This window comes from Anser brachyrhynchus (assembly GCF_964034855.1).
Source record: "Anser brachyrhynchus genome assembly, chromosome: 5".
NCBI classification, from domain to species: domain Eukaryota; kingdom Metazoa; phylum Chordata; class Aves; order Anseriformes; family Anatidae; genus Anser; species Anser brachyrhynchus.
The window spans coordinates 32,171,873-32,197,429 of NC_137699.1; the positions used below are offsets into that span (position 1 = coordinate 32,171,873).

The following is a 25,557-nucleotide window of genomic DNA, read 5'->3' on the forward strand; positions in this document are numbered from 1 at the left end:
ATGCATCCTTGGAACCTTGTGATTCTCTCCCACTTCAACAAGGCTGTAGTCAGTGTAATGTCCAAATGCCAGACCTCCATGCTTCAATGAAGCTTTACATTTCAACTTGCAGCTTGACAGTAAAGCCTTTTCGAGCAGATTCCCGTGGAAGCAATCATGTTCATTCAAGTCTTCTCATGCCACAGTTAGAGAAGGTGCCTGAAACACCGGCTGGTCTCCCAACAGGATCCCAGAAACCAAAACCAGGCTTCCCTTCAGGTGGGTCTCCAGCCCTTCAAATCACGAGGTTTCATGTGACTTCCTCTAAGTATCCTGGCTTTCCCCAGGAGTCTGTCTCCAGAGATATCTGGCTGTCCCCTGCTGCGCTGACTGGAAGAGAAAATCCAGCTCATGGGAATGAGGTCACAAGCAACGATTTAGATCCAGAGCTGATTGTCTTTCAGAACCACCCTTCATCAAGGCCAGAGTTTGGGAAGACGCCATGTGATGGGCTAACACCTGCTCACCACAAGGTTTCCAAAATCACCCTGATACTTGCCACCCCTTGGACTGCAGTGCCTATCCAGGTGGTAAGAGAATTTAGAAGAAGCCCAAGTCCAACAATCTTCATCAGAACACATGATTCCGATATAGCTGGTCCACCTCTTCACCCTGTGGGGATTGGAGCTGACCTCTCTCTATCAGTGAATCCAGTTTGCTGTTCAGGATTGCTTTCCACTCATCAGCACTGGGCAAGATCTGGTTTGAGGCCTTCCCAGGAAACATGCACCCTAAAAAGTGTATGCCCTGATGACCTTTTGACAAACATACCAACTCACACAGCGTCCTCAGCTCACAGACACACAGAGGGTTCATGGTGTCCATCTATCGCTGTCAACATTGCGTCCTTTGGATCTGGGAGGAGAGTGGTGAAGATTTCCATTCCATTCTAGGAACATTTGCAAACATCAAGCCGTTTAATCAAGCCGTTTGGATTCCTTCTTGTATGCTTCCTGCCCTGTTCCTACTACCTATAAGATGACTTAAGGGGCAATCAGAAAGCTACTCCTGTTCTGCTGTCACCGAGGCTGCAGTTGCTGCTTGGTCCATCCTAAATGAAGCTGAGTGCTCTGATCAGATCCAGCACTTAACAAGTGTTCCCTTTTAACCATTTGTGTACTGCTGTCAAGTTGACATGCACAATGCTGTGCATGTACTTACAGGTTTTGCATAATTGGGCTGTAGTGCCCAACACTTTGAAGGTTCAAGACTTTAGAGCCAAGAACTGGTTTTCCTCTCTGCTGGTCAGTCTAGGACCTGGGACAAATCCTCAGTATAGTTTTGCTTACATTATTCTGTTACACTGTTTTTATTTTCTCATTTGTCATATTGTGCTGTATTTCTAAATGGTTAATTCCTGGGTTTGTAAACTTTTAATGTAATCCTTGTTTTTAAAAGCCAGTATATTTAAGTGTGCAGGAAGAAATCAATTTTTCCCTTTGAAAAAGAGAGATACCGCCCTTTCCTGAGGGAAAAGAGGGGAATTTAATTTCCATTGCTTGTCAAATTTGGACGTCCCAGCAAAGTCTCTAGTGGTGAAACTAAGGGGATTTTAAGAGGAATTTAATCTGCCTTTGGATAAATGTATTGTAAGTAAATATTTTAATGACAATGTTGTAAGGGCATAGGATTCTGGTCTAACACCTACCACTTACAGGATAGGGGCAGAGCTTGGGAATTTTGATGCATGGGATAGGTCAGAGGATGTAACTGTAACACTTAAGGGAAAACAAACACTGATTAGTCTCTGTATTTCTCCCGTATACTTTTCCAATACCAGATAATCATATTCTTATGCTGAATAGATAGCATGTGGTGGGAAGGGGGGAAGACAAATTTTAATACATTTAAAATTAGAATTTTGCATTTGTACTGTGAAATGAGAGGCCAACAAAACAGTGATGTCAGTATGATAGAAAAGGTGCATGTATTTTTTATAAACAACTTGGTGTGTTTTGTTTCACTTATAGCAAAGTATCATACTATAACCATAACTTTTCCTGGAACAAAGCATAGCATAACTTAGTCATGAGCTATATGTTATCTCGGTATTAAGTACATATATTTACTTTGCTAAAACAAATGTAATTATTTTTTTCTTTTTGTTTTGTATTTACTTTTATCAGAAGAAGATCAAATCAAACCTTGTTGTTGTCATGTGTCTGGGCAGAGAGTTTGGACTTGATTACACACTTGAAGTGAAGGCATTTATGTCTGGGAGTAATTCTGGCCTTTAGTGCATGCTTAGAGATGAAAAATTTTCAGTGGAGTTCCAGCAACCTCAGCAGCAAGCCCAGGGCAGGCAGTGGGGAGCAAAATATGTTAAGCTTGTTATACTGTGAAGACCAGAAGCAGGAGAAGGGAGTGGATTCACGCAAATACTTAAAATAGTTTTTTCTTCTAGAGATGTAAAAATGACATTTCTTGGAAGACAGATATCTTACAGGACCGTGTCAGCTTCCAGTGTGTCTGTATGAATGTGAAGTTGTGCCATCCAGAGTGCAGAGTTATCCTAATGACTAAAATGTTTCATTTAGTATTTCTCCAAAAGGTAGAGCAGACCTGTGCTGTCACATAAGTGTGTACATAATGCTATTTTATTTAAAAGGAACATCTGTTTTGAGATGCACTTTGCATTTAGTTCTGTGTTAACTTATGCAGAAGAGGTCTTATTGTGACAGCATGGCTGAATCTCTGCAGTTAGCTCAGAAATAGTGAAAAACTCCATTTGAAATAGAGTTAAAACCTCCATTTCTGTCCTTCACACTGTTAATAACTTGGCTACTTGTTGTATGTTCTGTTTCAAATCTCAGAAACAGCCAAGTCCGTTTTGTGGTTTTAAGTGTCTTTGCAAGTCTTCACTTAAAAATGAGTCCATTATATAGCAAGTGGACAAGTCTTTGGTGCTTTTTGTGGCTGACAGTTAAATTCCTGATGATGGGCTATGATTCATAATGGAAACAAACTTGAAAGAAAGTTTATACCTGCTGTGTACTGTGGGAGACCCTGATAGGTTACCTGAGGAGAGCTATGCGGTGTTTTTGTGTTTGAAATTAACACATCACCTTCAAAGCAGGAGTTTGGGGACCTGTCTCAGGCTATTCCCTGTGCCAAAAAGTGATGTAATTGGCCAAGAGCCAACATCATGGTGTGGGAGCCAGTTTTCATGCTGCTTTCAGATTGGTATAACAAATGCTTAAATGAAAAGTATTGCAGTTCTGATTCCAGCAATTGCTAGAGTAAGATTTCTGTTTAAAGGACAAATGGAAGCATTTTATCTCATGAGCTCTCCAGGTAGCAGTGCTTGTGCTGCTGGGGTTGGTTTCCTCTAAGCACATTGCCGTAGCCTCTCCTGCAATGCGCACAGCCACGTTTCTTTCGCAGTGTTTTTCAGTATTAAAACCTGGGCTCTCGGGATCATTTGCATGAGCTTCTACTGTAGGGGCCTGTTATGAAGTTTTCAGAAGACAGAAGCATTTTTTCCACTGTTGAAACAGCTCAGGGAATGGGGCTTTGAATGCTCAGTATTATTTGTGTACAGTGATTTGCGGTAGGAGCAAGGCACTGAGCACTCCAGTGGCAGCTGATTATGACTCACTGTCCCACACCCCTGATCTCAAATGCCTCCATTCTCCTTTCCAAGGAAAGTAACCATCTTTATCAGTAGATGTCCCTTGTCTTTTTTTCCCACCACAGATTATAAAAGCAGGAAAACTAATGACTGTTTCTTCATGTATCACAAAGTTTGCAGTTTCTGCTAACAGTTACTAAATAAAGGTCCTGAAGTGATATGTGGAAAATTAAGAGAATTTTCTTTTTCTTCAGGTAAATCTTTTTTTTTGACAAAAAATGATTGATAATTCACAAAATCTGATAGGGAGACTACATTGCCTTTAGCTTTTAAAACACAAATGTAGAGATGTAGTATGTGCCTCTATGCTTATATACAGAAAACAGGAATAAGTAGATTCCACAGATAGCTTTTTTTTTTCTTAGTGTAAAAGTGGATGTTAATTATATGTGAAAAATGGATGTTAATTATAAGTGGCTTAATACAGCAGTAGAACAAACATACCTAGAGCCTGCATGTGTGGGGTTTTTCTTCCACAAGAGCAAAACAAACCTTAAAAACACTCTAAAAAAATCTGTCACAATTTCCTACACTTGATGAGTAGGATAGATCAAAGGATTAAAGTTTGAATAACAAAATATCTGTCTTCTGGTGGGATTTGTATGTAATAGAGAAGAAGTATTATTGATAATGTATTTCTTTATGCATCCTGGTGATTTATGGACCAGACTTATTAAAAATGTAGGCCAGTTTTAAGTGGCCTTCCACTCTTCCCGGCCGTGATTACTGTTATGGGATTTGCTCACCTGTCTTCTGATACTTCAAGTGGATTAGTACAGAGTAGTTTGAACATCTGGTCAGGCGTGATATCCTTCTGCACATTTTTCTGTATGTGCAAAATATGCCTCTCATTAAGTCCCAAAAATGAACCAGGAAGTCAGGCCAAGTCTAGCTGTCAGTTCTCTAAGCCACAGTTGCCAAGGAGAGTGAAGTGGTGGTGACGATAACAAGGTCCATCAACCAGCTGGAGATCACAGTGACAAAGCAAGGTAACGAGAGCAGTCTGGGCCATCCACGAGGGCCAGGCTCAGGCCTCCCTTCAGTGCAGCTCTGGCAGGGCTGGGGCCAGGGCTGAGCTTCAGTGGGGCCCTCAGGTGGGAGCAGGGGGACATCCAGAGGGTTCCTCTGTGCTTTGAGTCACAGATTTGCCTGAGTTCTTTAACAGTCCGCTTTTGAAAATATTAGCTGTTGTGTTGTTTTGCTCATTCTGTTCTGTTTCTTTCCGTGCAGCTTAATTTTTTCACACTACATCACTGATCTCAAATCTTTCTTCCATCTCTGCACTTTACCCAGGTAGTTTTTGGTTGGAATTTCTCATCCTTTTCCAAACATTTATAATTCCATTAGCTCACAGAATTGATCACATAGTGCCATGTCCAAGCTGAAAAATGCAGTCCCTTGTAGGAGACTGAATTTCAAAATTCTGTTCATTTGTGTTCACTACACTGTAAATCTTGTCCACAAGTAATTTTTATGTCTTATCAGAGCATACAGTTGTGGTTTTTTGTTTGTTTGTTTGTTTGATTTTTCTTGCCATTATCTCACAACTAAATAAGGGAAGTGATTGTGGGCAATTAAATCCACAGGAAAAGCATAAATGCTTACTAACCTGCAGAATATCTTCTTTTTTGTTGCCAATACATAACTACGTTGTTTTTTCTTTTGCATCTGAGAAAACATTAACTAGTGACAGAATGCATGGTAGCAATTGTGTAATCAATTTTCTTAGCACCAAGAAGGAGTTAACAAACACCGTGGTGCATTAGAGATGTACATGGATTAATATAAAATGTCCTAATAGTGTTAAAAGTGAATAGAGCAGAGGTCAGTTTCTTTAAAGCTGCCTTTCATATTTTATACTTAGGTCTTCTTAGGTTAGAATGTGACAGGATAGACAGCAAATAAAATTAGTGCAGGCAAGTTGGAAAAAAGTCCTGAAAAAATAACGAATGTAATGCACTTGGTAGAGGTGCAAGTTATGATATTTTTCATGAATAACCAGCTGAATAAATACAGGATGGAGACAAGCTGGTCTGATAGCAGTTCTTCTGAAAAGGTTCTGGAAACTTATAATAGATTACAGGGTGAACTTGAGTTCAAGGTATTGAGTAAAGGATAAGCACCATACACAGATGCATGAGGATGATTACAGCTTGAAAGGCACCAGCAGTTCTCTTCTGCCTTCACTATGGCAGCCTCAGCCAAGTATTGCATAAAGTTGTAGGAACAACATTTCAGAATAAGTGGAAATGGAGAAAACCCAGAGGAGAACAATGAGAATAATCAGAAGTCAAGAAGACACAGCCTCTGTGGAACGACTGATCTGATCAGGGTAGCTTTATACTACAGAAGATAGAAATCCAAGTATTCAAAGAGCCTACAAGTATGTGCAAGACTGAAGCAAATGTAAAAGGACTCATTTCCTTTCTGTGATGAAGAGGGCAGCATGTAATGAGGTGAAGTGTTAGCAGTGAATTTTCAGGTTAGATATCTGGAAAATCTTGTTAATAGGAAATATAGTGAAGCAGTGGAATAAATTGCCAAGGGAGACTGCAAAGTCTCTGCTGTTGGATGTCTCCTAAGAAGAAACCATACAGACATCTATCAGACATGCTTTGGATTACAAGAATGGCTTAGACATCTTGAATTCACTGCCAGCCTTGTGGTTTAGTGATCATGGTAAGCAGTGACTGGTAGCTTTACTTAGTTCGGCTTGCTATTGTATTTCTTGCTCAAGATCATGGAGCTCTACTACTTCATTTCCAATTATCAACTGTAGAGCTAATATCTCCTCTCACATTTGTGAACTGAGTGTGATATTTAATCCACTGAGAAAAATATTAAATGTTTTTTGTAGGTTTATCTGAAAAGCAGTGACCTTGGAAGCTCTGTAGATGAAGTAGAGCAACTGATTAGAAAACATGAGGCTTTCGAGAAGCTACTGGCATCACAGGATGAGAAGGTATGGTAACCAAACATGAATATTCTACCAATCAAAGAGCTGAAATAATTGTGTAGGTTTTTTTGGTGGTGGTGGTGGTGTTTTTTTTTAGTATGGCAACAGGTTAAATCGCTGAACAGGTGTGATATGCCTGATATACTCGAGCCAGAGAAAAAATGTGGGATCTTACTGAAATGAGAGGCAGAGGAGTGGAAAAAAGTATTAAACTATCCATGCCCAAATCCTGTCTATATTGTCTTGAAGTAGACAGGAAAACCACTTAGTAAATCAAATACTGGGATGTACCAGAGCAGATATTTTAAGCAGACCATACTGCGTGTTGTGGATACCAGAAGTTTCTGCATTTTTTCACAGAAAAACAGTGGCTTTTAAAGCAAGTAAAATACAGTATTTCAAACTGGATGGTTTGACTCATTATTCACATATATATTTTTTATATAATGTCTGTACCAAATTGTCTACCCTCTTTGCATCTATGGAAAAGATGCTGAATCGTTCACCCATATATAAAAGAATCTGCATGGCAGTTGGCCAGCAGCTGTAATTCATCCATGCTAAGGCTAAACTCTCAAACCTGGGGCTATGCCTGGCTTCCCCAGATGGAATGAGCTCCCAGCCCTGTGCCAGCTCGCTGCTAGGCTGATTGTTCATGTTGAGAGCTATCTCCCAACACCTGATTTCCACAAAGTAATAAAACCTGAGCATCCATGAGGGTCAGGCTTGCTCCATCACTCCTTGCACCATATGATTAATGGGATAAGGACTCCTGTAGCAACAGCTTTTTTTCGTCTAAGTAGCCATGATGTGTTACAGAGACTAATAACAAGGAGGTCGTAGATGTGTCATAGTACTGGGGGAGGTTGAGGGGAATGCTGGTAAGCCTGTCCCTAACATTCTTGGATCTTTCCAGCAAAAAAGACAGTCTTAGGTATGGAAAGGAGCCTGTTTTTTTGTTCTGTTTGTTTGTTTGTTTCAAACCATGTGAAAGCATAAATGTGACTTCAGATTTGTTGCTTTCTCAGATTATGTCTCTTCAAGAACAGGCAAGCAGGCTAGAAAAGGATGGTGGACTGGATGGGCTACAGATACGGCACAAACTAAACACCATTCTTGTGAGGAAGCAGCAGATCAAGGATCTCTCCCAGAGCAGGAGAGACAAGCTGCAGACTGCTCTTCTTCTAGCACTTTTCTACCAGAACTTGGCAGAGGTGAGAGGGATTTAGACTGGTATGAGGATGGAAGGGAGGGGAACTGCCTACCTCTGTTGAATGAAGTGTTTGTTCTTGCCAGAGATTAGATGAATTGATAATCTGCTCTGGTATGGCAACTCCTGTACTGCCGTGCTTTCACGCAAAGGGGTAGGTGAGCCAATAACATTGCTGCTATTATACCATTATCGTGGCATTGTGCCCGTTAGAGCTACTTTACACATCAGGAGCTTTGCTGAAATAAAGCTCATGGAAAGGTAACTGCCAGCTTATGTTTCCTTTGGTGGGAAAAAAAGGGATGTCAGAGTAAATACAAAGTAGAAACCAACATGGCAAGGGCACCAACCTTTATTAGTGCATGCTCACTGAAGGCCTTCGAAACAGTGCTGTAAGTGAGCATGGCTCTTCAGCTACTGTAGGCTAGTCTGCAGAACATGTTAGTCTCTGTCTTCTGTTCTGGCCTTAGTGCTGTAACCAAGTAGCTCAGTTCCTGGCACCACTGTTGGAAAAACATAACAGATCAGTCTTTCAAAGGGCAGCACAATGTGTGTGACTGAAAAATGTGCTAGCATCCAGTGTGCTGGCATAAACAACAGCACACAGACCCGGAGGGACACTTACAAACACTCTTGATGGTCTGGTAAACACCCCTTCTGCTGCTGTATCTTTTGGAACATCCTGCATGTTTTAAAGAAAAACTGCAGGTACTTGTCACCTCCCAGCCCACAAAAAAGGCACATGTCCTGACAGTTCAAATTAGGATTGTTTCCAAAGGCTTTTAACACAGTTGCTGCTGACAACCAAATTAAAAACAAACAAATAAAAAAGTAATCTAAGGAATAAATGGCTGCTAAATTCCATTCATAGCACAATAGATTTGGAACTCCAACCATAATAATAAAATATTTAAATACCCTCTTCTTTGGCTACACTAAAGAGCCAGAGTTGCACTCCGCTTTTTAAAACAAACTTTATCAGGAATTATTTACACAGTCAAATATTAACCTGTATTATTTGGTCATACCTTTCCTATCACATGAACCAGCCCACCAATGACAGCTGGTCCACCTTGTGGACTAGCAGAGGGGAGAGGATGGACTGGACAGTGCATTGCAGAATGCTAATATTTTTAAAAGAGCAATGTACCTCTGAAGGAAAGGTCCCATAACTGCAAACTGTGACTGCCCTCCTAGAGATACAATCAACCCCTTGGCTAGGAATACTTCTTCATTGCTTCCCATCTCTCTGTAATTGTCAGCAGTGCTTGGGCTGGGGTCCTCCTTCATTCAGTTTTCTCGAATCACATGCTAGCACAGCGTCTGTCTTGTATAGTGAGGAATATTTCCCTTTTCTCAGCCAATTTCTCCACATTAATTCAGCCAAGAGTTCTGTAGGGATTTTTTGCTCTCAAGCTACTTGTTTAGTCCGCCAGTCTAAATTCATTGCCTACCACTGTAGAATGTGAATGCCACCAAGGAATTAAAAAAATTTTTGTGGTAATATCTCCCTTCCTCTTTGGTGAGTAGAATGGAATGTTTAACTTGATTGTAATGATGTTCTGGGTGTGTATGGGTTCATTTATGAGCATAGTCCCCAAAGGAAAGTTAAATTGCAGAAAAGAGTTTGAATTTAGTTGTGAAATCATTGAGGTCATTGCTTACTCTTACTTTTTGGGAGAAAAAGTCCCATAGCTCAGATCCCACTCCCCAGGAAATTCTCCCTCCTGCAGTCATCGTAAGTAATTTCTATTGATCAAACAATTTTTTATTTTTTTTTCTGTCAGCAGAAAGTAATGATCGTTGTCATGGTTAAAAGTCTCCTAGTTAATTTCTAGAAGGAATTACGCAGACAGCTACACACATCAAATACCAGGACAACATAGTCCATGATTGTTGATGCCAGAATAGAGCCCGATGTCATACGGTCTACTTAGAAAGCTAAACTAGCTGCTGCAGTTTGTACCACTTTCAGCACACAGTACTTCGTTTCTAGACAAAACCTGCAATGACTTGCTCAGGATATCATGTGCTTGCAGCTCACAGGGTAGGACACGCTCTCCTAGAAACTGTCACTCTTCTAGTCCCACAGAAGTTAGACTTCTAGACTATCCTAGACTGTCCTAGACAATAGGACAGTCAATCCTATACACCTCAGTCTTAATGTAGAAGGCAAATGAGCAGGTTGCTACTTAGAAATATATGTATTTATTTAAGTTGTTGCAGAGGAAAGATCATAAAGTTGAAAGTCTTGACTTCTAAAGTCATCTCTGAGTTTTAATGCTGACTCTGAAACTTGCTCATCATATTAGTGGCACTTAAATTGCTTTCCCTTTTGCCCTCTATACAAGAGAATAAATAACATTTACTTATTTGTTTCAGAGGAGTGAGAGAGAATTGTAAATGCTTGGAATGTGCACAGCTCTGTATATATTTTGAATATTTCTGTTATTGAAAATCAGTGTAATTTACAAGCAGTTTGTCCTTTTGAGATTACACTAACTAATACTCTGAAAATGTAAGTTTCTAAATTGATAGTGGGCACACTTTTTTGAGTCCCATAGAAATAAGACTGTTCCCATGTACCTACACTGAGTATTACACTGGTCTCACTGTCCTTGTCTTCAATGAAGTGAAAATGTTTGTCCATTCAACCATAAGGCATTCCATAGAAAGAGCTTAGAAAAACAGATCAGCCTTGCTTTATATCTGAATATGGACATGGAGCTAGGAGAAAGATCTCTCACTCTCTAGAGCCATCCTAAGTAAGCCTGAGAACAAATCAAGTCACTAAGATTGCAAATGTGATTTTTAAAGTTTTGTTCGGTCTGCCATTAAGCCCTTACTTATTACAAAAAAAAAAAAAAAAGTAGGAGAGAAATCTCCCTTTGAGTGGCAATGTACAGGGGATCCACTGGTTTCTCAGCCTAACTGCATGGATGAGCCTCTCCCATTTAAATGAGAAGTCAGTTAAATTGACCTTAAAGTGTTAATGTGTGGCTGGGTAATGGGAGAAGGCCCTAGCTTGTGGGGAGGGTGTCAGAAATGAAAACAGCAGATGACAGTTTGCTGTCCCGGGCAACCTTGACATAAGGCGTAGGGCTTCTGTGTGAATCTCTAAACGTACTTTGGAGGGAAATAGTTTCTGGAGAGTGTGCTGCTAGTGAAAGCTATTTCTGCTATTGTTTATAGAATTTCAGCAGCTGAAACAACACTTCAAATCATTAATTAACTGAGAAAATCTTCCAGTTTTCAGTTCTTGCGTGTGTGTGTAGAGCAGTTCCACAAGGACAGCCAAGACACTTTGAAACTGATGAAGCTGGCTTCAATTTGCTGTTCTTCTGTAGTCAAAACATTTGGGTACTTCAGTGGTCTGAGGACAGTGGGATCAGTTACAGTGTATGTCAAGTGTTCAGCTGTGTGCTTTGATGGATAGAAAATATTTCTGTCAGTGCTAAGTGCTGAAGTTTAGCTAACTTTAAAAAAAATGCAGTAAGGTCACTACCCTGTTGTCCATTTTATTCTGCATACATTTAAATCCCCTAAGAAAGAATTCCTAAGAGAAGCATGTAACCTGTGCATTATTAGTCCTCGTGCTTCACATGATGGTCTGAATCTGATGTTCCTGACTAGGATATTTTGAATTTTATGAAGTGTAAAAACAAATAGACTTGTATTTGCTTTCAAACAAACTAACTAGTGCTTCGGCACATCGGTAAGGCTTTATTGCATCACATTTTCCATTTAGGTCTCAGAACATCTCTGAAATCGAGGGAATTTTAGCACTGTTTTATAGGCAAGGCACAGAATTTACAAGAATCTTAACCTAGTTTACAGGTAGGTCAATGACAAAGATAGGAGATGAAACTCAGAGCCCTAAATCCAAGACCCAGTTATCACAAGCTCATTTTAAATATGTCTACCATGTTAAGATTGCATATCTTCTCAAGGATCCTCTATGCCTAATCTAGAATATTGACTAATATATTCATGGCTTGTGATAAAATTTTGCAAGGAATTTTTTCATTATTCTTGTGGTCAGATAAAAATGATTTTCATTCCTACCTGCTTTTATTTCCTGTCAAGTAGAATAGTTCAGAAACTAGAAAGCTATCATGTCTGTCAGCTCCCAGCTCAATCTACCTAGCCCAGACACAGGCAGTTGCATTGAATAATGACATGTCTTGGGAGGAGGCCCCAGGATGGCATGTAGTTGTCATGCTAACTCAGGTGTTTCACACTGCTGCAGGCAGAAAACTGGATCAATGAGCGCATGCAGAAACTAGAGGATCCTTCCATACAAGACCCCAGCAATCTGCAGGACAAAATGAAGCTGCTGCAGAAACATCAAGTCTTTGAGGCAGAGATTCTAGCAAATGAAGAAATCATCACAGCTGTTAATAAGGTAACTCTCACACTCTGCTAGTGTTTTATAGATTACTGCAGGTTATCTAAGATGGAATGAGAAAGAAGGGTAACTTGTTCACCAGCTTGTTATCAATTTTTCTATGTGTGAGAAGAACCCAGTTTCTATGCCATGGAAATAGAATGCCATTAATTTACAACAGAGGGGTTTCTTAATTTCTCTCCAAGGGACTTAGGGACTTCCATCTTTCCTTACTGTCCGAATAGAAAGATATCACCAACTTCTTCCTTGCCTGGGGTGATTACTCCTACAAAAGGTAAATAGGATTTCATGCCCAGTAGCTGAACATACTCATTGATACTGGGGAAATCATACAGTTGAAGGGCACAATCATCTGTAATAGCTCTCTTTGGCAGGCAAATATTTAAATCTATTGTTCTTGATTCCCTCTAGACATAAGGCATTATTGAGCATTATTATTTGAGACCTGAGAAATTACATTAGTAATTTATTGTGCAGGTTAGGAAAGTGAGAGTCCTTCTAGAAAAGACACGTAATGTGGTAATTGTATTAAAAATTAGTAGTAACGAGTAGTAACCATCATTTCTAATCCCCTCTCCTGAATGTGAAGAAAGGAGAAGCCCTGGTATCAAAAGGCCACCCAAAATCAGGGGAGATCCGTCACCAAGTCCGCATGCTTCAGGAGCGCTGGGAGAAGTTAAAGAGAGCTGTTGCTGCCCGTGGAAAGATGCTGGAGGATAGCCGGGATTTCCTGGAATTTCTCCAGAAAGTGAACCAGGTGGAAGCCTGGATCAGGGAGAAGGTAAATGAACTCCAGTATTTAACCCAAGCAGTGCACTAGAGTCTTGCTATCTTGCAACGAACATGTGATAAATGTCTCATCTTCCAGGACATTTTCTTAGTGCCTTTTGCATGAGAGAATTGTGATGTGCTCTACAGACAATATGGAAGGAATAATCCAAAAGCTTCTAAAAACTTTCTGGAGTGTTTCTGTGCCAGAGTTGGTTGGACAGTATTAGCACATCTTCTCATGTAAAATGTACACACAAAGAAATTGATATTGTCAGTGGTGGTCTTGTGTGTCTCTGTCAAAATGGAGGTCTAAAAGCACACTTAAAATAGAAGGGACTTGAAGCATTTGGCAACTGGCATTCAGTTTCATTGTGTATCAAATCTGAAAGTTCCTCTTTGTAGCAGTGAAGGAAGTCACTTTATCCACTAAGTTTTCATTCATAGGCTGTTTAATAATCAGTAATAGATTGGAAAAGAAGTTGAGAATAAGTCTCATGATTATCTAAAAATCAGAAGAGACTACTTCAGAAGTTATAGGTCAGTGATTTGTAGAGAACATCACAGAACTTAACTGCATCAGCATAAGTACTGGCATGTATTGTGTTCTTGTATTCTTAGCCTGAATGTTTGCCTGTCTACTGCTTCTTTCCCCAGGAAGTCATGATTAACATAGGTGATGTGGGAAATGACTATGAGCACTGCCTTCAGCTCATGAAAAAGCTGAATGAGTTCCGTGGAGCGACATCAGGGGTAAGAGGTTTTCCATGCCTGTTTCCATATTCCTTGTACGGCTGAGAGCAACAGTTAGTTTTTCAGCCCAGCAACATATCCAGGTAGTAAATACAGTTCCAGTACCCTGAGGAGATGAAAGATCAGGGAGGTAGGAAGCATTGCCACTTTGTAAGCTATTGAAATGGATACTGGTTTCCATCATTGTGCCTTCTGCTTTGATGATGTCTAAACAGAGCCATCAGGTGCTTGTGATGCAACCTAAAATTTTGGATTGCATTACATTGCTGAAAAGCTGTCTGTGTGAGTCTGAATTAAGTTTTGAGCAAATTTCCAGTTTGCTTCAAGTGGTCTGCAAGCCATAGTCAGTTCCACCCAAAGGTGGATTAAAAATAGTTGTTTCAGCAATGTTTGTTTGAATCTGAAATCTGGCATAAGCCTTCTGTGAACGAGACCTTTAAAGTAAATTGACCACTTTCACCATTTCCCTCCTTTATTTCTCCTTTCCCCTCCTTGCTAGTCTGAAAACTCTGAGGAAGGTATGGAAAGAGGCCTGTTAGGACTTCATGAGTGAGGTTTACTCTAATGTTCTCTCTTAATATGCTCTTTATCCTATTTGCCTGTTATCCTAGTTGCCAGTTATGTAATGACAGCTCCCATCTTCTCTTTCTGTTGCCTAATAGCAGAAGACGGCAATCCTCTTCTGCACAAAATAAAAGCATAGATATGCCTGGCACCTGGGAGAAAACCTTGAGCTCCTCTCTCCAGAGCCTGACAGGATTTCCTGTGGCAGTGAGTCAGTACCAGATCTGGGCAGAAAGCCAAAATACTCAAAATTCAGTACCGCAGAATCAGGGGAGTAAAGGGACCTTCATTGGCCCTTCAGTCCTCACCAGCTGAACCGTGAGCTAGGGGAGGGAGCAAGGGTTGTGCTACAGGTTGTACCAGTCAAAAAGAAGGATGGTGAAAGAGACAGAAACAGCATGGTGCCCTAGTCAGCATAAGACTGAAAAAATAAATCTTTCCATTGATTAAGACAGAGCTTCTGCCAGCTGGTAGCCACTGCTCCTGTACCACTTTAAATGTGATTCTTACAGGAAAAGGCTGAGACTGATACCATCATAGCTGATGCTTGATTATACCATGCTTTATAGGGTGACACGAAGAGAAGCAGGCTGGTCCTGGCACAGTGTGTACATCCATCCAGTCTAGGTTTCCCAACTAGACAAGGCTGAGAGCAGGGTGGGGATCAACTATCCCGTGTTGATGGCTCCCAGATTTTCTACTCATATTCCGACATATTATGCTGCTAGCTCCCAGAAGAGGAGACTGCAAGGTTTCTGAAAAAGTAATATATATCTGTCCTCTGGTTTCTCTTGTTTACTTTGTGGCTGTGTATAATACTGAAATACATGTGGAAATGTGCATGTTGGTATGGATATAGCATAAATAAAATACAAATGGAGTAAATACTTCAATAAAAATTTGCTGGTATGTGGCAGCTGTGCTTCTACTACACCAGTGATTAATGTCTCCCCACTAAGCCTGTGATTTACTGGTCTTACAAAAATAAAGAATGTTTCTGAATCCTGGAGCAGTGTTCAGTGTTGGCCATCCATCATGCACCAGAAGAATTATCCACTATAGTACAGAGTATCTGTGCAAATATTATCCTTTCTGTCGTGCATATGCTACATGGGAAGCAAGTTGCCTGAAAGGTTTAACATACCTTTTAAAATACAGTGATGTTGCTTTAGAATAAAAAGCAATGACACACCTTACTTACAATTTATGGGTCGTCTGGGTTTCTCAGGGCTGTATAGATTTTAAGGAACTTCTGAAGAAGCCTATCTAGAAAAAAAGTGAAGAGCTACAAGCCACTTACCTTTTTGACAGAGGAACAATCTGCCACACATCAGCTGTTTCATGGCAGCCACCTATGTAACTAGCAGCTGCAGCTGTGTTTCCTCAACAGATGAGCCCCTGCTAGAATGCCTGGCTTAGAAATGAAGCTCTGAGAGTTCTTATCTAGACCTAGATCATTGCTGATTCTATGTATCGTCATTACGCAGTGTATCATTATTAGCGTTCTTTCTTGCCTGCACTGTCTGCTCACTTGGGACTGATAACAGCAACATGATAGTAGAGCTGTCTGAAATTTCTGGTAGCAAGGTATAAATCTTGCTTGTTGCTGTTATTGTTGTTTTACATGTGTCAGACTCAGTCACAAACATTTTGAACACATACCTTGGTTCCTTTTCTCGCTTTGAAGGAGACAACAGTAGATGATGCTCACATCAAGGCTATCAATGCCCTGGCCATGAAACTGGAGAGACAAAACAAGGAAGAGACAAGGACAATATATCAGCGCCGGAAGCAGCTCAATGAAAAGTGAGTATGCTTTTAAATCTTCTGTGTAAAGCAATAACAGAAAGGGAAGATGAGGTATCTTAGGCGGGCTGAGCTGAGATAAGTGAAGGAATTGCAATATGTATTTTCTTTAATGTCGTGACTACCAAACTTCAGGCACTGAAGCTGCCTTTCAAGACTCTAGGAGCAGTTAGCCAGAAGGATTTCTAATCCAGCAGAGCCAAAGTCATGTGTCTAGCCTTGGAGACAGACGTGCTATTTCACAGTACTTTACAGACTACGTCCATGAAGCTAAAACACTTCCATCTGTTCGTACAGATGTTGCCCTGGTGAAGAAGCATATTGCTTCTTGAGCAACCTGATCTAGTGGAAGGTTGGCTTCCACTAGAAATATGGAATATGGAACTAGAATATGGAAACAGGCCATGGCAAGAGGCTTGGAATTAGATGATAACTGTAAAGTCCCTTCCAATCCAAACCATTCTATGATTCTGCTACTTCACAGTCCACTAGCTAAGAACCAAAAGCATGAAGGTAGGGGCTGTAAGATTATTGAGAGTTTAAGGAAACTGTATCAGGACTTTTTAGCTTTTAACCTACATCCCATCCTGAAAACTTGGAACAAATATAACCAAATAGCTTGATCAGACTAATGCTTTATCTCTAGGCTATGTCCCCTATTGTGAGAACCTGGGGTTCAGTCACAATGTAGCTCAGAAATCTAGTCTTTTTGCTTAGATCTGAGCTTCATGAAACTCAGTTGTGCAAATTCTCACCTGTGAAATACACCCCTAAAATATTCTTTCCGATAAAAGGTGGGACAGTTTCCGTGGTAACCTGAATGCATACAGGAAGAAGTTAGAGGGAGCCCTAGAGATTCATGCCTTAATCAGAGAAATTGATGATATCACAGAGAGAATTACTGAGAAGGTGAGTTCTCAGATTTACATTAATTGACATGGGAAAATGGAGGTAAAAATGCCTAGTCTGGATTGTAATTTTGAGATTAATAGAAGAAAATGGCTATATAAAAACTAATGATTTCATGGATGTAACTAAAGCTGTTTATTGAACTGTAAGTCAGTAGCCAAATATGTAATATGACCACTTCAAGTTACAAGACCATTGGTTTGAAATTTTTATAACAACTTCTACAAATATATTACTTCATTGTCTGGGATTTCATTTCTGCTAGGGTTCTGAGAATTAATTTTTTTCCATATTTCATGAAATGCACAGTCATGCAAATTTGTATGCCACAACTTAATGGGAACTATTGGGTTATTTTCATCTATGGGAAAAAAAAATAAAATAACGATTAAGAAATACAGGGAAGCATTCCTGTCTTTGTTTTACATGTGAATGCCCAGTAGCAGGATTGAGACTATTCAAAGTTCTTGTTCCATCTCTTTAATGAGTGCAGACATAAAGTGCTCTGTTAATATTTAAAAAGACAATAAGAACATTCAGATGACAATAAAAAGAAGGGAAGAAGGAAACAATTTGAAATAATTAAAATATGACCCTTTTGCTTTGTGTCATCTTTACCATTTACACATCCCCCTGCCCCTCCAGAGTGTACTGATACAAGCACTGGATTATGGGAAAGATGTAGAAAGTGTGGAAAACCTTATTCGAAGACATGAAGAGATGGAGAGGGAAATCAACGTTATTAAGTCCAAAATGGAGGTAAGAAGTGGAAAAGTACAGAGGATACTACAAAAAAAGTTCACTTTTTCTTCTTGGGAATAGAGTGCAAGCATCGATGTGATTGTTCAGATCCATCAGTATGAGCAAACAGTACATATGGCAGAGCACACATTTATTCTCAGTGTAAAACACTGTGCCAATTAATTGTACTTTATATTGTATGAGATGCCATTCTTTCTGATCGACCAAATCTAAGAAGAGAAGTCCCTTTTTAACATATTAGTTGATTCTCCAACTCTCCTCTGCAAGCCAGATTGGATCGTCTTTTGGAAAGCATGGAATCCAAATTTAGCTCTCCATCTTTCTCCCAGTTTCTGGACTGACTTGAACCAAAATCCTAACTCTGGTTTTGTTTAAAACTAAAATGCAAAACTACAGTGCACACAGTTTTCTGATATAGCTGTCAAACCCAAGCATCTTAGGCTATAATTCCCTCTATAATCAGCTCTTGCTTTTGAAAAGCACCCACTTTGCATGGTTTAGGACTAATCCGAGCATTAAATACGGGTCTGAGTTCCTATATAATGACATATTAAAAAAAAAAATGTTTTCAGAAATAATATAACAACACCTCACCATTTTCACTATTGGCTAGAGTAGTAAGGCTTTTCATAAGAAACATATTTTTGCAAAATTTCACTAAATCTTTCCTTCACTATAGTATGCAAGTGGTGACAATACGTGTGATACCTTCACACATTGTGACTTTCTTAGCTAATTCTCATATGAAATGTGCGTGATTACCAGTCAGCATTCCACAGATAGCATCACTAAAGCTGTAGGGGGGAGTTCTGCATGGAAACACAGAAAGATGAGGAAGTTTTTAAATGCTGCCACAAATTTACAGATTTACAAAGTATATCTGTGCTTTTCTTGTGGATTAAAAACAGCCTGGCATATTCTCCTTTCTGCCTAATTAAAATTCTATAACACCATCAAATTGATGAAAATGAAGAAGAAAGATAACTTTAAACCTGGTTCGGTGAGTGTTCTATACTGTTTGTCAGGCTGTGTTAATGAAAACAGCATCAACCAGAAGTCCACACTGAAAGTGGTGTTTTGATGCAGCTGCTAGCTGAAATAGATACAAGGGATTTTTGAGTCCTCTGCTGAAAGGCAAATCTGGTTGCTTCTGTGTACTCTGTCTTCATGGCTCCAGTTACCTATCTTACATTAGGCTACTAGAGGTTATGACTAGCACTTCATTTTCCTCTATGTTTATCACCATTCTGTAAAACTGCTTTCTTAATTGTAAAGTGGGTGTGAAGCAACATACACTTACCTTTCCTTACTTGGATGATTGCTTGGAAATTTGTATGTATTTTTTTTCTGCATATAAGAAGTCTCTTCGTATATTTTGTTATTGTAATCTAAGTACCACTTTTGAAAACTGGGATTTTAAAATGAACTACTTGTCCTGAAAGGCAATCTCAGGAACAAACATAAGCTTTTTGGCATAAATTCACCCCACTATAAATCTCTTCCCAGCCATTGGAATTGGAATCTTTCCGCCTTTCCACAAGGAATCCATCCATAAATGACAAACTGACTATGAAGCAACAGGAGATGAAAAACAACTGGCTGCGACTCCAGGGACAGGCCAGACAAAGGTAAAGACTTCTAGGGGTCCGAATATCTCTTAGCAGGAACAAAACTATTCCCTGTGCTCACAATTCTACTTTCCAGGGACTTTTCCAAAAGTTTTTGAGGGTCCATTACAAAGCATATACAGGCAGCTAAGACACCTGCATTGGAACAAGGATGACTTTGTACAACAGAAGTTCCACAGATGTGACTTTGGGAAAGCTGGTCCAATGAGTTCCTAGCTTATTCCACTAAAATAGTGTTACTAAAATGCCTCCGGACTATCAGATTAAATCTGTCATGAAGCCTTTGTGGAAGACTTATTTTTGGATGATTCTAGAAGATTTTTTTCTTGAATCTTTCCAAAACAAGAAAAGCTCAGGCCTGAGTTGGAATTCTTTCTGGAAACAACAATTATGCAGGTTTTCACTTTTCTTGTCCTAATGAACTGAGGTAGAAAATAAGGTAAACTTGTTGTCTCCAACGCAGCATTCATCACCTGTAGTTTTGGTTTAGCACGAAGAAAGGAGCTGCAAGGGAAAGCTAGAAGGCTTGAATTCACTTGAGTTGGTTTCTCATAGGATACCTTGCTCTGCAAATGGGGAGGGGATGGGAACTAGACAACTCTGTTGGCTAATGCACATTGCATTGCAGGAAGGAGAAGCTGGCGGCCTCGTATCAACTGCAGAAGTTTAACTTTGAGATGAAGGAAATGCTAGATTGGGTCCAAAACATCAGAGGTTTAATGGAAGCAGGGGGACTCCCTAAAAGTCTAAATGATGTTGAAAGCATGATTGAGGAGCATCAGCAGAGAAAGGCGAGTATCATCCTTGCTTTCAATTGAATATACTGGGAATCCTTCCTTACAGGAATTACAGGCTGCAGACAGCAGGATTCTACTGCATGCGTCTGTCAAATATATCGTAAGACTGTTTTCAGTAACAGGTTAGTGACAGAAGTCACCTAAGAACTAATAGAACTCTATCCTGTGAGCTATTTAACAGCTCATGTTTCTGCAAAAAGTCCCAAAAAGCTACATTCCCTCTCACCTCTTCTGCTGTCCAGTCCTGCAGGTTAAAAGCTGATTCAGTCTCAGTGCTGATCTCTTTACTCAGGTTACTAAAAAGTTAATTGCAATCTAGCTTTGAGCTAGATTTTGTGATGCAAACTCCGTTTGCCTCAGAGGAAAATAAAACCAGCATTGACTCACATGGGGCAGTAAATTACCATTGGATTGTACTACATTTTCAGTTCTGAAACACTTCATATCCCAGTACAAATTACCACACAATCGTTTGCAGACTGATTTGGCTAAAATTTTTGGTGGATTTTCTAAAGGGAGTGCTATTGTTAATTAACCTTAGAAAAAATGTTACTTTACTTTTTCACAAGCATCATTGCTATCTTTCAGTTTTTGTGTTATCTTTTCTTTGCAGTTATGTTACCTTTTCTAAAAGGCATGTTCCCAGAATCATGACTAATATTAATGATGAAAATCCAGTGCTTTGTGGGTCCCATCACTAGCATAATTAGTTTGTAGATTCTATTTCATTTTTCAAACCTAAATTTAGTATCAAATACTTGATGCCCCCTCTTCTTTCAGTCTTCTTTTTATTAACAATTGTTTCTCATGTCACAGACTCAGCAATTTTAGAAACAATAGAAAACACTTGAAAAAAAAAAAAAAAAGCACTGATGCAATGTATTCTAAATTTAGGTAGGAGCAAGATCTAGGTCTTTAATATCTGTTAGTAAAGGAACCCTTTGTTTCTAAAGAGATAGCCACACAGTAAAAGGCAGAATCCAGGGAATGTATTCTTTTGCACAGGGTTGACTAAACTAAAATTATAGGCATGACAAGAAAAATGGATTTATTTTTTATTCAGATTAGTGGCTCAGACTATAGTCCTTAGGGGAGATTGTAGTTAAACACAATGTACTAATCTAAATTAAAAATAAATAAATAAAATGGTATGTTACAGCTGTGTTATCAAAGACTGGGCACCATCACCACCCTCAGAAAAAATACCTAAAAGGAACTGTTCTAATTTCAGGCATTTAGTAGTCCATGCCATAATTTTTAAGATGGCTTACGAGTTAATGTACAGTATTATTTCAGTACATGGTTATTTTTATTTTCAAATGGTTTCCATCAGGAATTCCACACTCAATTCGTAGGTCTCATAGTTGCTTTTAATGCTTTCACCTGGGGGATTCAGTATACAGGCATAACTCATTCCTCAGACCAGGTGAAAAAGTTAAGTATTTCATTTTAACACCATGAAATGAAGTAGAACAGTGTCTTTAATGTAATAATCTGATGCCAATTTATTTGGCAGGAGGGGAAAAATTCTAGGTACTGTTTGTCTCAGAACCACCTTTATATAGGAAGACTCAGTGGGGTATACAGTATGATGGGTGTTCAAAACTGTTTTCATTTATATGAGTATTTTCCAATCTGTTTCTAATTTAATCCCAATTTTGATTTGTAGGAGACCAGTTGTTCCTAGAGCAATAAAGTCATTTATTGTCCACATTTATTTTCTCTTAGGCAATCTGTGCTCTTTCAGTAACATAGCTCAAACATGAATGATTTTCCATACAAATATTAGTGTTGGAAAGTTACAGTCTATATTCTTCCCCTTAAGGCCTGTATTCTGAATAGTTGGCTTTCCATAAACCCTTGACATCAACCTTAGTAATATATTTTAGGAGGAGATTGAAGCACGAGTGGAAAGATTCAACTCTCTCAGTAACTATGGTCAACAACTTGCCAATTCTGATCACTATGCAACCCCTGAGATTCACCAGTCCCTTTCCAGACTACAGCAAGCCTGGTCTGAACTGATCAAAGCATGGCAGGAGCAACATATAAAACTGTTTCAGGCACAAGATTTACAGGTGAGTAAAATGACATTCTACAGGGAATGCACATCCCAGTGACAACTTCCCTTGGTATAAACAACACATTTTATAACATGGGATTACCACCTATTGGGGATGAAATGGTAATACCTAGTGTTTAACACTGGTTTCTGGAAGGCTACTGAGGGCACTGGATTTTTATTGTATTTTTAAATTCCATCTTTACAAATCAAAGCAATTTCTATGGAACATGTGCTCATCTGCTTTTCGAAAGTTATAAAACTTGGCAAAATTAGGTCAAACATTTATGTAGTTGACAAAAGGCATGTACTAAAAATAGAATGTCACTACCCTACTAAATTCAATACCCTCCCCCAAAACATGGCTGGAGGCATGTATTTTTAAAGAATTATTCAAAGAAAAGTATAGCATGAACAAAATAATGTATTTTTCCCTGGCTTTTTTTCTAATATAAGAACTGTCCTGGCTGCAGTTTTCCAGAAACACATCCCTGAAACAATCATCTCACTTTACAAAATTTCTGCCCAAATAACTTGTTGGCAAAAGTTAGAAATAACTGAAACAGAGATCTTACAAGGGGTAATGTTGAGTACCTTAAATAACAGCTTGTCCTACTAGTCCCATCTAAAAAGCTTCATATATATGAGAACTCAAACCATATGGTAAGGGCTGCTTTTAAGCTTCTTTGTGTATTACCTTCTAGTTACTTCAGGCCATGTTACAGTCCTGTTTACTGGTCAGTTACCTTACACAGCACTTTCTCTACAGTATTAGCAAACATGCTACAATTACTTGTATTGTATCCAATGTTTTAGACAAATAGTCATATTATAAAAGAGAAGGCTACAATAATAGTTGTTACGCACATGGTTTTGGCAGCATCTAATGCTTATTGCCATCCAGTGCTGTGTGATTAATTTTTGCAATTGCCCTAGCAGTTTAGGGTTTTTTTTCAGTATACTCGGCCCAAGTCTACTTTACACCATGTTTACGACTGCTTTTTTTTTTCCTATACAGAAATTCTATGGCTATGTGGAACAGACTGAGAGCTGGCTCAGCAGCAAAGAGGCTTTCCTAGCCAATGAAGACTTAGGGGTAGGTGCTCCAAGAAATGATAACGTTCTCAGGTATCAGTCTGGAGAACTGGGAGCTGTGAAGTATGATGATGTGCTCAGAACCTTCCATCTTCTTCTGAAGTTACTGTTTTGTCTTGCTGATGATCTGGGATCAGATTTCCTTCCTCAATACTTTACACAGGATGGGTTGCTCAGCCCCAGGATTAATTAAACAGTCTGATTTCTCCTATTATGGCAGGAAAATAGACTGCGTTTCTCTTACTGAATATATCTGGCCCAAATAAATTTACTAGCATTGCGCAGGTTGTCACCCCTGTCACTGCTGACATACCTAGTGTAGCTCTAAATTAGATTCTTCAGGTACCAGTAACAGTGCAGTTCCAGTAACTGGAACTACAGACTAAGACATGGCGTACAAAAACCATGCAGGATGCCGGGTATAAACAATGATGCTTTACTCAGTACCTTCTATAGGTACCAAATCAGCTGTCTGTGCAGAAGCTACAATTACATCTCAGAGTTCAGTGTAGACATAATGGGTACAAATGGTAAGAAAAACATGTAATGCTATTGGCTGGTGTCTGTCTCTGTAAGTTTCAGCCTGGAGGTATGTATTTACAGTCCCTCCATGGAAGTATAAGAGACTTAGAAGGAGCCACCCATTTTCCGGTCATATTTAGCTCAGCAATGCAAAGAAAGCACTCAGTAATTTCTCTTCCAATGACTCATGTAAGCACCCAGAAGTTTAGATGTTTTTCTGACCCATTTGATGTGACCTTTTGGGACGATACATTTCTTCAGGAGCTTTATAGCTTCCTCTAGAATAGTGAGAAAGCAGAGTTTATTAAAGTAACAACATTTTGACACTGATTCTAAAATTAAAAGTGCAAGGGGGTGCTAAAAAGAGAGCTCTTAAAGCTTTGGATTCACAAATGGATTCACAAATTCACTGGAAGTTAGAATGTGTTTTTCTCTAGATTAACTGTAATGGCAGGCACCAGTCTTCAGATTCAAATCTGGATCCGAACTCTTCCAAATTCCATGGGCTGAAACCGAAGCTCTAATTTCAATCTCTTTCTGTGACATATTTGTTCACATAACTTTGATGTCAGTTTGGCATCCCATATTTGCTGTCAAAAATAGCATCCGTCACAAGATTGATTTATGAGTAGGTGATCAGCTTTATCTCCTGAGAAGTGTGAGATGCTCTATGTAGCGCAGCAGTAAGCAGAAGCAGCAAAGCGTCCAGCATTTTGTTCAGTTTTGACCCTGAATTATCGGTCTCAGACCACGCATGGAACATTTAGGCCCCAAGTCTCAGATTCAATGCCAACAAATTTCAAAGGCCAATAAATTTTCTTGACAGCTTGCAAATGTGGGGTAAATGCCATTTAGCTTCTGGATTATCAGTGTGGTAGATGGAATAACTCTGACTGAAAGCAGCTTCCCTTTGTTGAATTCCTTCCAGGACTCATTGTCTAGTGTGGAGAGCCTACAGCGGAAACACATGCAGTTTGAAAAATCCCTGGAAGCTCAGATGGAGAAAATTGATGAGATGGCTTCGTTTGCTCAGCAGCTAATTCAGAACAAGCATTATGACTCAGACAACATCACCAACAGATGCCAGGCCGTTCTGAGGAGGTGAAGTCAAACCCTCCTCATGTCTGCCACCCTTCTCTTTTGCAATGAGATTCTTCCAATGTCACTCTAATATATCCAAATGTTGTAAGAGAACCATAAACTGGTTTGCATTTACTTGACTTTCCACTGCAATCTGTGATCTTGCAAAATTGGCTTGAGACTAATTAATATTTAGTAGGAGGATTCCAAAATACAGTTAAGCAGAGGGGGTTGAGATTCAGAAAAAGGCCTTATTCCTGTAATTCTGTACCCTGGCCTGGCCATAGGGACAGTGCTGCAGACAACACACAGAGGCCTGCTGTGCCATTAAATATTTCATTGTCATTAAATACCATCAAGAAAGGTCATTTCATACACAACTGCTTTTTCACTGCTCTAGTGGGTTGATCTTAAAGCCCTGCTCAAATTATCTTTTAGGGCATTTTGCAATTCTTTCTGATTAGATCTTGGCCTTTTGTGTGAATTGCTTTATTTTTCCTAGCATGTTGTGTAGTGTTCATCTTAAACAAATACTAGCATTAGAAGTGGTTATGTTCATTTCTATGG

The 25,557-nt window shown here is 39.4% G+C and overlaps 1 protein-coding gene across 2 annotated transcripts in view; it reads left to right on the plus strand.

Moving 5' to 3' along the window:
- SPTBN5 (spectrin beta, non-erythrocytic 5) overlaps positions 1–25,557 on the plus strand; it is a 98,844-nt gene that overhangs the window by 51,447 nt on the left and 21,840 nt on the right. For both annotated transcript variants that reach the window (XM_080593746.1, XM_080593747.1), the window contains 13 exons: positions 6,528–6,632; positions 7,655–7,840; positions 12,086–12,241; positions 12,834–13,025; positions 13,670–13,765; positions 16,017–16,135; positions 16,930–17,044; positions 17,690–17,803; positions 19,313–19,434; positions 20,063–20,225; positions 22,121–22,309; positions 23,312–23,389; positions 24,839–25,011. In XM_080593746.1, the coding sequence (XP_080449872.1) occupies positions 6,528–6,632; positions 7,655–7,840; positions 12,086–12,241; positions 12,834–13,025; positions 13,670–13,765; positions 16,017–16,135; positions 16,930–17,044; positions 17,690–17,803; positions 19,313–19,434; positions 20,063–20,225; positions 22,121–22,309; positions 23,312–23,389; positions 24,839–25,011 (1,808 nt within the window). The remainder of the gene's footprint in view (positions 1–6,527; positions 6,633–7,654; positions 7,841–12,085; positions 12,242–12,833; positions 13,026–13,669; positions 13,766–16,016; positions 16,136–16,929; positions 17,045–17,689; positions 17,804–19,312; positions 19,435–20,062; positions 20,226–22,120; positions 22,310–23,311; positions 23,390–24,838; positions 25,012–25,557) is intronic.